We start from the raw sequence: 16,712 nt of genomic DNA, 5'->3' as shown, positions 1-16,712 counted from the left end.
AGCCAACCCTGCAGCACCTTTTCCATAGGTTCAGAAGCCTATCCCTTGGCGATCAGGAGGGTCCAGTTGAGACCAAGCAGCACAGCCGTGGGGAAAAGAGGGTATTTATTAACCAACAGGGTGGAGGAGCTGAGCCCAGGCTCCCCGCCATCACATGTCCATTCCGCCCACCTGGGTGGTGAGTGGGGGCATTCCTAAAGTAGAGTAGCCATCTCACAATAAATACATTCGTTGTAGGGAAGAGGTGGGAGAGGATAGGTGAAGGGCAGTAAAAATCCGTGGGATTCCACGTTCTCAGCTACAAAAATAACAGTCATCCTCACCCAAGGGAATGAGGGAGCTCAGTCAGGATTTGATTGTCCCATATGGGCCTGGAGACTTCAGAGGCCCCTGGACCCTGAAAGTGCCCCGGTGAGGTAGGACAGGGGTGGGAGCCAAGCATCCAAACTCCCAGCCTCTGCCCTTTGCATAGTTCCAAGAACGGGCTCCATGTGCCAGGTGAGAGAGCAGATCTTTCCTCCTCGTGCTCTGGTCTAGGGGTAGCAAATGCTTGGTCCCCGAAAGGGAGGCTGGCTCATTGAGTGCAGTGTGGGTCACCCATCCTAGGGAAGTGTCTGTAAGGACAGCTAAACCGGAGAGGGCTCTCTGAAATGTCCGTGGACCAAACCTGATAGGTCCAAGGCAGCAAGAGGAGGCTCATAAGGTGCATGTAAGTGGAAATGTGAGCATGTGTATGTGAAGGACATGCCTAGAACTCTGTCACTCTTGAGAGTGACCAAGGGGATGGGGGTGCTGACTCAAGGGCTGCACATTAAGGGAAAAAAGGGGAATGATGCAGTCTTACCTCCCCACGCTGGCCTGTTCCCAAGTTCTTGACAAAGAGGTCACCTCAGGGGGCTGGGACTAGGGGAGAGGGCTAAATATATAGGATGGGATATGGCATTTGGGAGTGTACCCAAAGTCCAGAAGGGATGTAACAAGAATGCAGCAGAAGGGGGGGCGGGGGTGAGGGGCCTGCAGCCCAGCTGATGGACATTCTTCCTTGTGGGCATGTGAATGTACGCAGGGCTCAGGTGGCTCTTTTGCTGACAGAGGTCTTGTCTGGTGTCAGGACCATCCAGCACAGAGGGCCATGCAGAGGATGGTGACATTGAGGCCATCCAGACCTGCAAGCCCTGCCTGGGAGAAAGAGGAAGGCTTTAAGCAGATGAATGGGGCAGGAGGACAGGGTCCTCTCCCGAGTGATTAGGTTAAGGGAATAGGGGCTTGGGCTGAAGAACCTGAGGGAGCACCTACCTCTGAGGAGAACCAGTTGGCCTGGGCTGCTCACAGATGGGTCTGTGGAGGTTAGAGAGGGGACCTTGGCTGGGCCTGACTCTGGCTAGCCTTACAGGGACATTAAAGTTGGAAGGGCCTGGAGTTTGGGGTGGGGAGGGGACAGCCCAGCCTGGGGCAGACAGGCTGGCTTGGAAGAGCCTTTGTCCTGGGAGGCTGGGCTCAGACAGAGCTCTCATCCAGGTGCTCTACGAGCTGCGTGTGCTTCCTCTTCTCCAGAATGCGGCTGAGCTCCTCAGCGAAGGAGCAGGGCCCTGTGGGCACTCCATTGTTGCTCTGCCTCAGGAGCACGTAGCTGTTGCCATTCATCCTGCGCAGCCGGCTGGGCAGTGCCACCAGCCCGTTGGTCAGCTCAGCGGGTGGCGGTGGGGGGGGTGGAGGAGGCGGGGCTGGGGCTCCTTCCCCAGGGATGATCTGGAGACAGCTGCCCTCCAGGCCCCCAGCCCCCTCCCCATCGTCACCCTCATCTTCCTCTCCAGGACACTGGCCCGAGACTGTCTGCAGCTGCACGGCAGAGCCCCCTGCCCTGCCAGCCCGACCCAGCGAGTATTTCCGTCTGTGCCCTCGTCTGCCTCCCTGAAGACAGGCCACATAGAGGAGGGAGGAAGCCAGGATGAGGCAGAGGCCACCGAGTGCAGCAATGGCTAGCACATAGAGCAGCCTCACATCAGGTGCCAGTTGTGCCCCAGGCATGGCAGGGGCTTGTGGAGCCGGGGCAGGAGTGGCCGGCCGCACTGTGAGGCTGTAGGAGGTCAGCAGGGTTCGAAGGCCGTTCTCCTCAGCGTAGCAGCCATAGTGGCCACTGTGCTCAGGCTGTGTGTCTGTCACCAGCAGCCCATCCACACCTACACGGTAGCCGCCCTGCCCATCGCTCAGGCCCATGCTCCCATTGAAAAGCCACAAGGCCCGGGCCAGGTTGGATGGCTGGTCACAGGGCAGGAGGACATCGTCACCCCGGAGCACAGAGCGGGTCTTCATTGGTGGTGGTGGCCCTGGAGGAAGTGGGGGACAGGAAGAGCAGTCAATGTCTGCCAATCCCAGGGAAGGCTTTGGAGATGGTAAGCCAGATGGCTCACTGCTGTGTCCCCAGCACCAAGCACAGAATCTGGAATCACGGTGACAACTGGCCAACTCTCTGTGCTTATGCTCCCACAGAAGGTTCACATTGGCCCTTGCCTGTGGTTTCAGTTCCTGCCATCTGCCATTGGTGCCTGATCTCTACCTCCAGCACGGACTGCTCTCCTGGGCGTCAGACTTGAATATCTTCCACATTCTGGGCATCAAACATGAGGTCTCTTAGACACGGGAACTAAGGCCAGAGCCTCCCTCCCACAACAGGCCTTTTCCTACAACTGCCAGGTGCTTAAGTCAGAAAGCTGGGAGTCTTCCTTGCCTCTCACTCCCCCTCACCTTTGCATGAAACCCTCACCAAGATTCTGCTTCCAGAATATGTCTCAGACCTGTTCCCTTCTCTCCTGCCCCGACTGCTGGCCCACTCTGGTCCCCATCTAACGCTCTCCATGCAGCAGTGGGTGCTTTTTAAAAACACTCAGCTGATCATGCCACTCCCCTGCCTTAGCATGGTCCCCGCCCACTTCTCCAGCCTCTTCTCTTGTTGCTCAAGCACACCAAGCTTGCTCTGCCTGCTGCTCCCTCTGTTTGGGTGTCATCTCCCTCCCCGTGGCCCTCACCTGGGTAACTTGTGGGGAGAAAGCAGAGCAGTGATCAACAGCATGAACTCCAGTCTGACTGCTGGGGGCAGGTTCGAATTCTGACCCTCCCACTTAATAGCTGATTAACTTTGGGCAGTTCACTTATTCTCCCTGTGCCTCAGAGAGGCTATCTGTCATGGGGATGACGATAATGGCATCTCTGTCATAGGAATGCTGTGTTTGATCAGTGCCTGGCACACAGTAAGCACTCAGTACATATTAGCTATGATTATTAACTTTTGCTCTAGATATTAGTGCGGTCCCCTGGTCTTCCTTGAGGAAGTACCTATTATCCTTCAAACCCTTGTCATTGTTGTAATTATTTCTTTTGTAACAAAACCCAATGGAAAGAATTATAATTAATTGTGTGATCATGTCATTGCCAACCTCCCTCCTACCACTTGGCTGTAAGCTCCGGAAGTGAGCATGTTTCCACATTCATAATTCTTTTGGGCAACAAATATTTGTCGAGCACTCACTTCGTGTGCTCTGGAAGCACAGACAGCCATTCGGATACACACACGTGGATCCAAAGGACAGTAAAAGGTGAGGAGGATGGGCTATACAGCCAGGCCTGCTCACAGCCACGAAGGGCGCTTACCTGTGTCCCTGTTGTTCTCACAGCCTCGGTTTCCTCTCTCTATGTCCTGTATCAGTGCTGTCCTGGAGACAGAAGACCGGGACTCATGAGCAAGGGCGACTGGGCTTCTGTTTCCCCAGTGGAAGGGTCAGCAGGGCTGTTACCAACAACTGACTCCCACTCCCCCTTCAGCTGGCAGGCCTTCCTCCTCCCCTCAGGCTCTGAGTCCTTGGGCACGTGGGACTCACACCCCACCACCACTTCCCACCTGCGACCCTGGGACCTGTTCACTGCAGTGGTGGCCTCCAGGCAGGCATGGGTGCTGGGGTCCCAGCCGCAGTAAGGGTCCCTGGCCAGGATGCAGTCATAGCAGGAGCGGTAGCGAGAGCAGCTGGACAGCGGTAACTGGATGACTCCACTGGAGGCGCCCACGTAGAGGCTATGCTGGGAGCCGGAAGGGGCAGCTGGTCAGCAACTCCCCCGTACAGACACGTGCACAGTCCACACCCGACCTCCCCAACCCCTTTCCCCTTTCTGGCAAGGCCATATGGAGGGTCACGACTCAGGCGTTACCTGCATCGGAGAGATGACCAGGTTCTCCACAGACTGGGGCTCCCTGAACACTTGTGTCTCTTCGATAATGTGCATCCCAGAGCCCAGGACCACAGCCTTGTGGATCCAGCCATCAGCTAGTGTGAAAAGAGCGGAGGGTCAGATCTCAGCAATGGAATCGCTCTGGGCCCCCTGCAATAGCCTAGTAGGACCAGCTTGGGAGTCATGAGGCCAGGGACAAGATTCATTCAGTAGCAGTGGGCCCTCAGGACATTGGGACCTCTGGGTTCTTTGTGGCAGGAATTACTGAGTTCAGAAGCATTAGCGACTGGGGTCAATTGTGATTGGTGGTTGGTGACAGGAGTCAGCAGTCACCAAGAGCCAGGGTTCACTGGGGACCAATAGTGTTCATTGAAGAATCAACATCAGCAGTCACCAGGGTTTTGTGACCAAAGGTCACAAGGGGGCCGCAGGTCAACAGGCACCAAAGGACAGGCCCAGTAGTCACCAGAGGGTTCTGGCCAGGGGTCAGGAATACCTGTGCCCAGAAAGAGCAGGTCATAGGTGGGTCCGGCAGGTGTGGCGACAGGTGTCCCTGTGAGGTGTGTGTAGCGCACGCTGCGCTTGAGCAGCAGGGGCCGCCCACGCGTGGGCACCACGGGCCGGGCCATCAGTGGGTGCAGCTTCACAAAGTCCAGGACCAGCGACGGCAAGTCCTGGGAGGAGTTGTAGCCTTGGCTGCGCAACGAGTCTGTGATGCACTGGGGTGGGGAGCAGGAGTGGTGAACCTCAGGACTACCCTCCCGGGGGTTCTGTCCCGCCTGTCCTCCCTGCAAGGCCAGCCCTCCTGTCCCTCCTAAGGGCTCTGTCTACTGAGCACTGACCCCAGGTCTGCGCACTCACCGAGCCGGGCCGGGGCTCTGGCACCCCACCCTCGTAGCGGCCCCAGCGCCGGACACCATCCTGGTATTCCATGTAGGGGCCTGCAAAGACAGCTTGCACCTCGGTCAGGTCATAGCGGCAGATGGCTGAGGCCTCCAGGGTCTTCCTGGGGATGATACATAGGGGCGAGGGTGAGTCACACTGAGTGGAGCCTGCCTGTCCGCCGCCTCCCCAGCCTGGAGCCCGCTGTTGTCCTGGAAAGTCCCAGTTCTAGGCCCACGGGGATGCCTGAGGGTCAGTAGGCCACTGTGGCCTCTGGCCCCAAGCATAGCTGGATATGCTTGAAATTCTCTCTGTGCAGCCAGCCCTCCCCACAGAGGATCCTGACTCATCCTCACTGACCTCTGCTCCAGCCCTTATGCTGTCCCGTTTCTTGCCTCCCCACCGTCCCTGCACTGACCACTGTGTGGTCAGCGTGAAGGCCGCATAGAAGTGCGTGCGGGCTGAGGTGTCAACGTCCACGCTGCAGACACCACGTAGTGTCTCGTACTGTGGAATGTGGCAGATGAGACGCGCCTTTAAGAAGGAGGTCCACTTCTTCTGCAGGATCTTCTTCCCTCCCAGGTCTCCCTGGGGAGGTAGGGGCATGGGGTCAGGAGCCAGGGTCACGCTGCAGCCTCTACACACTGGCCCCAACCTCAGTCCTAGTTACCTTGCACACACGGGCCACACGGGCCACACGGTGGCTGCTGCGGCTCTGAGCAAAGTTGCCAGAGCCCTCCTCAGAGGCGCGCTCCGTGAAGAAGTAGTAAACCTTGTCATCATCGCCCACCGCGCTGGCCTTGCTCTCCCGCACGAGGACGGAGAACACAAACTCAGCATCTGTGAGCCGGGCAGTTCAGGTGGCTCCTGAGACAGGCTGGGTGTCTCTCCTCACCCCAACTCCTACCCCTCACTCAACCACAGCCAGGAATGGGCAGCCTCCCCTGGGGGTGTGGGGATAGGATGGTCAACTGTCCAAGGGAGTCCAGATGAAGAAACAGTCCCCTGCCCCCCTCAGCCTGTGCCCCACCCTCCTAACCATTGAGCCAGTGCATGGGTGCCTCCTCAGTCCTCAGGGAGTGCGGGTGGCGGCTCCGGCGGATGTCAGGAATGCTCCGGAATTCATACCGTGTGGCTGTGTAGAGGCCTCCATCTGGAGCAGGCAGGAGACATGTAACACACAGCAAGGCACATAATACATATGGTGGCAAGTTCTAGCAATGGCATCTATGCCCCTCAAACAACATGCTTGTGGTTGAGGGACTGGAGAGGGGAGGAGGGCACGCTCACCGATGACAAGGCCTGTGAAGCCACGGGCTGGGTCATAAGGACACTTCTCTTTTCCTTCCTCAAAGCTGCTTGGTAAGGTGAAGTCCTCAGCATCCTGGGGGAATGAGGGTTCAGAAATGAGTGGTTCCAAGGACAGGCAGGAGCCCAAGGTCAGACCAGTCTGGGGCCTGGGACCAGTGACTAGGGCTAGGGCAGGCGTACTCACAATGGCTGCACAGAGGGGCTGGAAAGCGTGAGTCCCACATGTATAGAGGTGGGTGGCATTGAGCCGCTGCAGGAATCGCACGTGGTTGAAGCACTCCGTCTGTGGGGTGGGTGGGGGAGGGCTGTGAGCCCTGGGGCCTCCCAAGGACCTCTTCCATTAGTCCAGCTTGGTAGTCTGGCTCTTATCCCCACTCATGGGACACACAGTTCTTTCCAGTATCCCAGTGGGACTGCTTCCTGTCCAGAATGTAGAGCACTCCCTGGAACTCCCTGTCCTTTGGCCTCCGAGGGGCATGACTCCCCTCCTCTGTGTCTTGGGTTACACGGAGCTTCCCCCACATCTTCCCCCAGCTTCCCCCACATCTCCTGCACCCTCAGCGCAGGTACTCTCAGGCCCTCACCACCCTTCAATGCCTCTCACACATCTTCTCAGCAATGTCCCCAAACCCTGGGGCTCCCGCAGCCCCTTTGGGGTGACACTACCAGATCTATCCTTGGGCTCCAGCCCCCTCTCCACCCGATATCCCAGACACATCAGACTGTCCGTGTCAGGAAGCAGATTCGTCCCCTCTTCCCTAACCTGCTCTTCCCTCCTAAACCTGTTCATCTAGTCTTTCCCTCCCCTCTTCCTCTCTGCATCCTACTCGGTCCAAAAACCAGGAGTCATCATCGCCGCTTCCCACTCCCTCACCCCTACATTCAGTCCTGCTTCCGGATTAAATGTCTCTTTGTCCTCAACGTCTCTGGACTTGGTCCCCTTCCCTCCGTGCCCCCACCCTAGTCCAAATCAGTGCCACCATCCCCTCTTCCCCGAACCACTGCAGCAACCACCTGACAGCTCTCCCAAGCCTCTGCCACTGTTTATAAAAACTGACTTATTTATTCAATGAGTAAGGAATACATGCACTCGGTGTACAATTCAGAAGGTACAGAAGGACATGTTGTAAACAAAGTATCCTTTTTATCCCTGTTGCCTCCCAAAGAGACAGCTGTTACCACTGTCTGGAGTTTCCTTCCGGAGATAGTCTACCAGCCTGCACACTCTCGCAACCCACTTTCTAAGGCATAGTTTAAAAAATGTAAACCAGATCATGTTGCTGCTATATTTAAAAACCCTTCAGTGGCTCACCAGAGTCCTGAGCACCTGAACATAGGGTCCAACATGCTCCTGGCCCTGCCCCTTACCCTGGGCTCACGCTACTCCATCCACACTGGCTTTCTCTGCTCATCAAATGCTTCAAGCTGGTACCCTCTTGACTTCTTTGCCTTGTTAAATATTCCTCCTCCTGACAGTTTCCCAGGGTTTGGATTCATGCAGGGCTCTTTGGCTCCTCCTGCTTCCTCCCTGGGTGCCGGGTGGCTCCATCCCTCCCCTCCACCAGCCTGTTCAGGCCTCCCTCCACTGACCCATGCGATGCCACCTGGCCACTGGCTGTCCTGCCTGCAGACTCCCTGTGTTTTAGTCCATCCAGTGCCCGGGGCTGGGTAGATATTCCTACAGTAAATAATGTTTCCTCAAGGTGTTTACATTAATAAGGGGCAGGGGGAGAGGCATTGTGCAGTTAAATAAGTTTTACCAGTTAAAACTTACTTAACTACAGGTAAAATCTTCCTTTACTGGGGACTTCTCAGAGCCCTGCGGGTACTGCTGTGCATCGTGGGATCGAGCCTGCGGCATCTCTCAAACTCATCTGACCATTACATCCCTCTTTTGAAAACTGATGTTCCTCAGAACCCACTTTGGGAAATGTCCTGTCTACCCAAAGTGTGGCCCAGGGACTAGCAGTGTCAGCGTCACCTAGGAGTGTTAGAATTGCAGAGTCTTGAGACTTTCCCAGACCGACTGAGTTAGCATCTGCGTTTATAATATCCCCAGGTGATTCACGTGCACATTACAGTTTGAGTATCTAAAGTATCAAGCGGTGAGGATGCTCTTTGTCACAGAATAAAATCCAAATCCTCCGTGACCTGGGCGCCACCTGCCTCCCAGCCCCATTTTCTATCCATGCTGCACCAGGAGGCAGCCTTCGATGGAAGCCCCGAGAGGCACGTCTTTAAACACGCCTGTTTCAACACCACGCCTGACTCACTGAATCAGAATTCACGGGCCAGTGGACCCTGGGAATGTGCATTTTTATTAAGTTTTTGAGATTTTATTGATTTATTTTAGAGAGAGGAGAAGGGAGGGAGAAAGAAAGGGAAACATTGATATATGGTTGCCTCTCGGGCGCCCCCTACCAGAGACTTGGCCACAACCCAGGCATGTGCCCTGCCTGGAAATCAAACTGGCAACCCTTTGATTTGAAGGCTGGAGCTCAGTCCACGGAGCCACACCAGGCAGGGCAGGAACGTGTATTTTTAAAAAGCGTTGCAGATGGATCTGTTCCATAGCCAGACATGGGACCTCTGTAGATACCCTGTTTCTTTTTCCAGGACAGGCTGACCCCTCACCAACACCCTCCATGGAACACTGGGTACTTGAGCTATTCCTTGACCAAGCCTCATTTTTCTTCACATAAAATGGGAATAATACCATTTCACAGGGTTAGTTTAGAATTAGGCGAGATAATATCTAGGTCAGCACTTACTAGAGATTAATTACTGTTACTGTGATTGTTATTTGGGAGCCCAGAGGAAATTAAGATGCCATCACAGACCAAGCTAATAGGTCGCCAGATGTCTGGATGAGAAGTGCGGCGCCTGGGGCTCGCCACGCCAGCAGCACGTACAGTGTTTGTGGTGGTTGCTGCAACCAACTGGCTGATCATTACCTCCCCATCTGTGCTCCCAACCCTGACGACCGCCACTGAGGAGGAGGAGGAAAGGAGCTGGGGACAGGGCAGACAACATACCTGATTGTTTTTTCCTTTTTGATGACATTTGCTTTGCGTCTCTGGGGAGGCCTCCCAGTGGATCTGGAGTGGAGGAGAGGGGAGAAAGGCTGATGCACTGGCCCCAATACCCTTGCTTTTCCCGCTGCCTGTGGGACCAGGTGGTAGGACCCCAGGGAACTGGGGAAACTGGGGTGGGGGTCAGTTTCAGGAGCTTTGGGTGTAAGCGAGACCCGGGCTGGGAAGGGCAACACTGTCTGACCAGGGGCCTATGGAAGGAAGGGTGGCAGGGTTCCCAGGAAGCTGAGGTTCTGGGAGGTGGATGAAGCAGGAGACCCTCTGGGTGGCCTAGGTTGCAGGGGCTGACCTCTTTGTGAGACCCATCTCCTATGTCGTGGGCATTGAGAGAGAACAGGGCGCCCCGGGCTCCCACCAGCAGCCTTGCCGAGGCTTCCTCCAGCAGCAGTGTTGAGTAGTTCTGGGCTGGGCCTTTGAAGTACCGTGTCCCAGAGAGCTCTGGGGAGAGCAGGAGCTGTGAGCCCAGTTCTGGGGCTGCCTCCCACCCCCAGCCTTGGTTCCTGCTGTCTTTTGAGGTTGGGATGGGGGGCAGTCAGTCTAACCTTCGTAGGGGATAGTCATCCGAGGAGTGGCATCAAGTTCTCTGGATGGTCTCCGTGGTGAGGGTCCAGGGACTGCGGTCGCTGTGAGGAAGCTCAAGAGGAGGGGCCAGAGCCTCCCCCACATCTTCCTGGGGAAGCCCCGACCACCAAGACCCCAAGGGGGAGCCAGGGCCAGAGTCAAGGGGATGATGGGAAGAACTGTCACAGGGGTCAAGGTCCAGGGAGGTCACTTGGAAGGTCAGGTATCATGGGGCCAGGGAGGGTCCTGGAATTGGGGGGACATGGAATCATAGGGTTGTGTGGCCATGGAACCCCAGGTTAAGAGGTCAGAGGATCACACACTGCCTGTGTGCATCAAAAACAGACTCCATGGTGAGAGGGAATTGTGGGGTCATTGGAGGGGTTGTAGGTCACTGATGGGGTTACCCTGCCTCGAAAGCAGGGCTAGTGCTGGTTCTCTGAGGTCTGGTTTCTGAAGAAAAAAAAACAAGGAAAAAAAGTCCTTTGATCTCTGTGTGGGTGGAAGGTAGATGACACTACCCCCAGACTTCAGGGGGCACGGAAGGGAGGAGGCCAAGCGTCTGCAGGAGGGCGGGGTCAGGATCAGCTCCTGCTGATGCAGGAGGTTGGGTGGGACTTGCCCTCTTTACAAAAGCCCATGACTCCTCCCCTCCTAAACCCAAGGTAATAGTCCTTCTCTGACCAAGGGAGAAGCTTAGGTAGGCCTCCGTCTTGGTGGAGCTTGGGTTCTCAGGGAGAACCCTTCTCCTCCCAACAAGGAGGCCCAGCTGGGCTGCAGCTGCCCTTGCTGCCTGCGGGGGTGCCTGAGGCAGGAAGGCCTGGGCAGAGACAATTAATGGGCCTTTGTTGATTCTGCCCTGTTTTCCCTTTGTTTTTTCTTTTCCCTGGCCTGAGAGCTCCTTCTGGAATTTCTTTTTAATTAGATACTTCCCAGCATTCCTCTCTGAGGGGGTGCACATATCCGCCCTCCCCATTTGAGTCTGTATTGCACCCTCTGGCTACGCACGTATACATGCCCTTACCTGCAAACAGGCCCTTGCATGCACTGGGGGGGGGGGGGAGTATTATCTGCCCCCCCCCAGCGGCACCAGTGTCATGTCTGTGCAGGAGGCTATAATGCACAAGTCCAGTTAACTGAGACATGAGCAACATGGAAAAGGTGAATGATGGGATCCCTGAGCTCTTGGTCACCTTCCCTAGCATATCTTGATTATTCCCACATCTGGGCCCTCCTTCAAGCCAACTGGGTTCGAACAGGCTGCGGGGCAGGCGGCAGGCCTCTGAGCACTGGAACAGGCCTGATCTCTGAGGCGGCTCCTCGGCTGGGCTCAGTGTGGAGGAAGGATGACCCGCCCATTCCCATCAGATGCCCTCAGACAGGGCTAGAGGGGTCACTGGCCTCTCCCCAACCTTCCAAGTCAAAGATTAACTATGTGGCCTTGAAGAGAGGGGAGGGATGAGGAGCTAGCCAGAGGGAGAACAGGACTTTAGAGCATTTATTTAAGAGATAAAGTTCACCACTGCAGTGGACAGAGCCCAGAGGGGGAGAATGGAGTATGAATAGAGGGAAGGGGGTCCCTGACCCACAGAAAGGGCATCAATTACTGGTTTAGGGGCCGGGGCAGCTGGAGGCTCCAGGCAAACTGCCCATGCTCCACCCCTTACTGTGGAGGCACACCTGTTTACCTTTGGGTCCTCTTGTTTGCTCATGCAGGAGCATGGGGGGGGGCCCTATGGCTAGGAGGAGTGAGTCCCTAGGATTGGGCAGGAGGAACACACCCCAGGTCAGAGGAACCACTCAGAGTGTTGTACATGGCACACTCACACAGATTTACACAAGTCACATGTGTCCAGAGAAGGGTGGTGTGTATGCAGACAGGTGCACACACACACATACGCACAGGAGGGCTGTGAACACATGTACTCACAGGAGATTCATGGACATGCACTCACAGGGAGGTTTGTACATACATATGCTCACATAAAGGGCCTACCACATGTGTTCATATATATTCACATGTAAGGTTATATTCATATGCCTATTCATTCAGCAGGTCACATAGCCTCAGAGGTTGACAAGGAGGGTTATAAACCCACACATGTGCCTATGAAGGATCACATACCTATTCACAGGGGGGTCCTGCACATGTACACATATATGAAGGGACATGCACACAATCTTACTGATACAGTGGGTCAGATGAAGAAGGGTCAAGTACATGTGTGTTCACAGCCCTCAAACACACAATTACATTTATGCAGACACAAGCATATTTACATACAGGGGTCCAGTTCTCATTGCAGACTTGGAGGTTGCTGGTGTCCACCAAGGGTGAGATAAAGAGCAGAACCCTCCTCCCTCCCCTATGTCCCGATTCTAAGGCCAGATTCCAAGTGTGTGTGTGTGTGTGTGTGTGTGTGTGTGTGTGTGTTTGACGGGGGAAGCTTCTGACCTCCGATGCTCCAGTGGGATGGGTGCAGGGGTCAAGGCTGCTCTGCAGGAAAGGAAGAAGGCCCCTAGTTCTAGCAAAGGAAAGATGGAATGGATCACTTGGCACTCTCTGCTCTCATGCACACTGCAGTTCTAGTTATGGGAATTGGGCCTGAGCTCTGAGCCCCTGTTTAAAACCTGTTGGGAGAGAAGGTGAGGCTGAGGGGCACCTAGGCTTCATGGTCTCCGGTCCACACCCCTCATCCCACCCTTGGTTCCATAGTTTGGGTTCCTCCCCAGGGCCAGCTCCCTAACCTTTGGTCACCTTCCCACTGGGCAGACCCTAGGCCAGAGGGAACTGAGGAGGGGAGACCCATCCCCCCCCAACAAGATCCGTGTAGGATCAGCAGACTCTCAACCTTCATTCTAGAGGTCCACCTGCTTAATGTAAGAGGTGTTTCTCTCTGCTCAGTAGGATGGTGGTCCCTCCTGGCCTGTGAGCCCCTCCCCCGCTACCTCCCTCCTCCACCATCTCCTCCTTGGTTCTCTTGTTTTCTCGGGTCTAACCTCAGTTTCTACTGCTGTAGCTCGAGGACAAGGTCTTCTTCTATCCAACTGGACGCCAGGAGACGTGACCCAGATCCCGGGGAACACTGCTCGCCACGCGGCCCCGGTTCTGCGCTCTGGTCCCCGACTCCACATTGGTGGGTTTGCGCCCAGCGCGGCCAGAGGCCTTGCCCGCGCCCCTTTACATCGTTTATGAGGGACGGGGGACTTGGCGGTGATAAAGGCCTGGCCCAGCTAGGAGGGTGGAATGAATGTGGGGAAGGCCTGGCCTGGTCCCCGCCCCCCCCTCCCCCCCGCCCCCAGCCCAAGCACTGCCACCACCCGCACCCCTTGCCTCTCTCACCTTTGCGCTCGGATCCCGGGCCATAGAGACAGCTACGTACAGCTCTGGGCCCCAAAGCACCAGCTGCAGGATGAAGGGGCCGCGGTCAGAGGCGGGGCGGGGTGGAGGTGGAGCCACCGGTGGGGCGGGGCCTGGAAGGTGGGACAAGGAGGCCGGGCGGACTGGGTGGGGTGCCGAGAAAGGTGCAGCTCTCTCCTTTGCTCCTGCCCCCCATACAATAGAGATGGTTTAAGGGCGATGGTGTTCCCCGCCCACAAGGTCGGAGGCCCTGGTATTGCCCCCTGGTGGTGGTCTCACTACACTGAATTTCCTCAACGGCTCATAGCCCACCTTCTGTCCCCTCTTGCCCAAGGACCCCTCCGTCTTTCCTCCTGCTAGAGACACACAAACCTGTCCTCTGGGGGCTACAAATTCTCCCAAAGCCCGTGGGCCTGAAAGCCTGTCCTCACTTCTTGAGTTTCTGCCACCCCTTGTGCTCTCTGCCTAGGGTACGGAGAGCTACAGTTACGTGGAGACCAAGTGTCGGGGCAGCTCTGAACACAGAACACGATCTTCTCAGCTCAAGATCCCTGTGGTGGCCTGGTCCTTCCGCCTGAGGTCTGGGTGGGTGAGGGGGTGGGGGTCAGACCTGAAGGGAGGAAGTGACAGCCCGACCAGAAGTGCACACAGAAAATGCTGTTTTTCTGGACAGATAAGCCACAGCCATTCGTACCTGTGCACTCAAGCAAACCTTCAACATAACTGGGGTACACCTCCTCGGGGACTGGGTCACTCACACACCTGCCTTCCCTTCCAGCTCACCTTGGACATCTTTCTTACTCCAGATCTTTCGGTGAACTCCTCCTAGGTGATAAAACACCCTGACCTTCCTTGGCTCAATCGCCTCACTCAGTAGCACTCTAGAACGCCTCCCCAGCACCAACCCCCCAACTCCTGTGACTCAGCTAGGATGGGCCTCCCACGCCAACTCTGGCTCTTCAGTTTCCCTTCGCTTTGCACGGTGCCTCCTTCCCACTGCCCATTAAAGACCCCTCTAGGGTTTGCCTCAAACCCGGGCTCTAGACATGACCTGGCCCAATCCTCCTTCTCTCATCCATGACAGCATTGATAGGTCCCAACAGCGGGACTGAAATGATGAAGGCCACAGGGGCACAGGTAACTAATTCATGTGCCTACTGAGTCTCCACTCTGGGGGGACAGAGGGTAGGGGAACAGGTGGATGAGCCCTGGCCTGAGAGCTGGTGAATGAGATTCAAAAGGCTCTGTCATTTGAAGGGACCAGGGAAAGACACATCATCCTTCTTTGGCTGAAGTTCCCAAAGCTCAGTTACACAGTCTCGTAGTTTGGGCTGCCGTGTGTGACGAGGCGAGGCGGCAGGGCCCACGTCGCACTTCCACCGCCCCCGGCACTCTGCAAATAGGATGTGTGTACATGGAGGGGGAGGCAGCCGGGGAGAAATGCTTCGAGTGTGCACACATAGCTACGATGAATGCCAGCCTCATTTTTTTAGAAAAAGTTTTTATTGTATCTTCATTCCAATCTGGAGGGATTAACAACCTTATTTTATAGATGGGAAAAGAAGCTCCAAGACGTTAAATAACCTGCATTGAAATTATTCTTGTGTTTACAGAGAGGATAATCAGGACTGGGAAAGCCTGAGAAGAGGGTAGCAAGGTGAGCCTGGAGTATCATCAGAGCAAAGGCAGAAGCGCTGGGGAGTAGGATGAAGGGAAAGAGCAGGGGAGAGGAAGGTGCGTTTGATTTGATGAGATGGGAGGATTCCCAGTGGGTAATAGAAGGGAAAGTCAGCTAGTAGTTTGGAAAAGACCACAGAAGAAAATTCTGAAAGAGCTGACCAAGAAAGGAAGTCCAAGCTGGAAGACTGGGAAAGATGTGGCTAAGAAAAAAAAAAATCTACTGTCCTTGTGGGCAAGTGTGTTGGGGGGGCAGTGGAGGAGGGATAGGAAAACTGCTAGCCCCATAGTACCAGATAGGAGAGAAATTAACTGCAGGGGGCCCCAGCAGGCTAAGGGACTTAGCTCCCCATGAACTCACACTGGCAATTTTATATATACCTCAGGAGGTGGCAAGTAGGCCCAAGTGATTTGGTGGTAGGTCCAGCATCTCACTCACCTAGTCTCTGAGGCATGCCTTTGCTCCTCTAAGGTGCTCTGGTGGCAGACTCAGAACCTCACACATTTTCAAATGAGCAAAATGTCTCAATCCCAGTGCAGACTTCCAGCACAGCACTTGCCACACTGTAGTTGGGCAGTTAACTTTTGTGCCTCTGATAATATAGATTCAGACAATACATTTCTCTCTGCTATCTTTCCACTTCAATCTCTGACCCTAATGAAATGATCACATGTGACGGCAATTAATGAAACTTCCTATAGGAAGCCCTTTGATAATATTCCTCTTTGCAAATCAAGCTGATAAGATATGAATAAAGAGAAGATGGACAGTACAGGAGACTCAAAAGCAAACCAAGAAATTAACCTTAACGTAGCCATGAATGTGTGTCCTGGGACACAGGCAGGCCATTCTTTGAGAAGGTTGTTACTCATCCTTAGTCACTACCTTGGCTGTCTCACAGGGTGGCTGTGAAAGGACCCCGTTTGAAAACCTGTCAGTGGATACACTGACAGAACCCCGTGTAGGTCTTGGTTTTGCCAGGCTATCCTCCCCGGCTCTTTTGTAGGAAAGTGGCTGCTGGTTGAGTTCAGCCATCCACACACCAGGTTTGGCGCCAGGCTTTGCAGAGTAGTTACTCACTGTCGCAGTGATCCTAGGTGTAGGGGTAGGTATGAACTCCTGAAACTTGAGCAGAGGCTCCCTGAGGCAAAGGAACTCTGGCCTAGTCAAGTTGTCCTGCTGGCTGTGCACTGTAGCAGCCTTTGCTCCTGCTTTGCCATCTCCACCTCTGGTTTGCCCAGCACTCTCCCTTTGGGTGGTGTGATCTGTATTTTGGCCACATTACAGCTGAGGTGCTTCTTCAGCTGGGACTGTCACCAGTGCAATAGTGCTGTAGTCTCACTGTTCCACTGTGCCTCAGAAGCCTGTTTTGCCTGTTAAGTTTTCCTCCCAGCCAGTCTTCTTGGAGTCAGACCCAGAGCTGGGCCTTCCGGTTTGACCTCTCTTGACTCCAGCCTAGGGAATTGTTAGCAAGAAGGGAGTGTCAGGACATGTCCACAAATGTTGGAAAGTCACCACCCACCACCCCCTTCTCAGCTTCAGCATGCTGGGTTTTATAGTCACAAACTTAATTTTTTACCAGCAGAGACAGCTAAACAGAGGTCTC

The 16,712-nt window shown here is 55.0% G+C and overlaps 1 protein-coding gene across 6 annotated transcripts; it reads right to left on the bottom strand.

Moving 5' to 3' along the window:
• Window positions 1-88: 88 nt before the first annotated feature.
• Window positions 89-13,560, bottom strand: SEMA4G (semaphorin 4G). Of its 6 annotated transcripts, none has more exons than XM_037159386.2 (17): window positions 13,411-13,560; window positions 12,523-12,698; window positions 10,049-10,520; window positions 9,796-9,944; window positions 9,450-9,512; window positions 6,599-6,697; window positions 6,394-6,487; window positions 6,143-6,256; window positions 5,774-5,943; window positions 5,522-5,691; window positions 5,083-5,227; window positions 4,718-4,940; window positions 4,201-4,316; window positions 3,896-4,071; window positions 3,649-3,710; window positions 1,297-2,327; window positions 89-1,179 (listed from the first exon to the last, which is right to left on the bottom strand). In XM_037159386.2, exons 3-16 carry the CDS (start codon window positions 10,170-10,172, stop codon window positions 1,498-1,500), a joined length of 2,535 nt encoding a protein of 844 aa, XP_037015281.2. In that variant the 5' UTR covers window positions 10,173-10,520; window positions 12,523-12,698; window positions 13,411-13,560; the 3' UTR covers window positions 89-1,179; window positions 1,297-1,497. The 6 variants fall into 6 exon arrangements, with proteins under 6 accessions (XP_037015281.2, XP_037015282.2, XP_053524437.1 ...); XM_037159387.2 differs by lacking the exon at window positions 13,411-13,560 and adding an exon at window positions 13,068-13,351; XM_053668462.1 differs by lacking the exon at window positions 13,411-13,560 and adding an exon at window positions 13,068-13,351 and having other exon boundaries at window positions 12,523-12,592.
• Between the last annotated feature and the right edge of the window lie 3,152 nt (window positions 13,561-16,712).

This window comes from Artibeus jamaicensis, unplaced genomic scaffold (assembly GCF_021234435.1).
Source record: "Artibeus jamaicensis isolate MK-2021 breed Jamaican fruit bat unplaced genomic scaffold, CSHL_Jam_final contig_490, whole genome shotgun sequence".
In the NCBI taxonomy this organism is placed as follows: Eukaryota; Metazoa; Chordata; class Mammalia; order Chiroptera; family Phyllostomidae; genus Artibeus; species Artibeus jamaicensis.
The sequence above is the reverse complement of the archived record's forward strand: the minus strand, read 5'-3'. Positions and strand labels throughout refer to the sequence as shown.

Bases quoted from the DNA above. Each gene is read 5' to 3' on its own strand.
- SEMA4G (XM_037159386.2), bottom strand. From the start codon at position 10,172: ATGTGGGGGAGGCTCTGGCCCCTCCTCTTGAGCTTCCTCACAGCGACC. The intron at 5,692-5,773 runs GTAACTAGGACT...CTACCTCCCCAG, and splicing joins GTGTGGCCCGTGTGTGCAAG to GGAGACCTGGGAGGGAAGAA. The intron at 2,328-3,648 runs GTAAGCGCCCTT...CACTTCCTCCAG, and splicing joins TGAGAACAACAGGGACACAG to GGCCACCACCACCAATGAAG.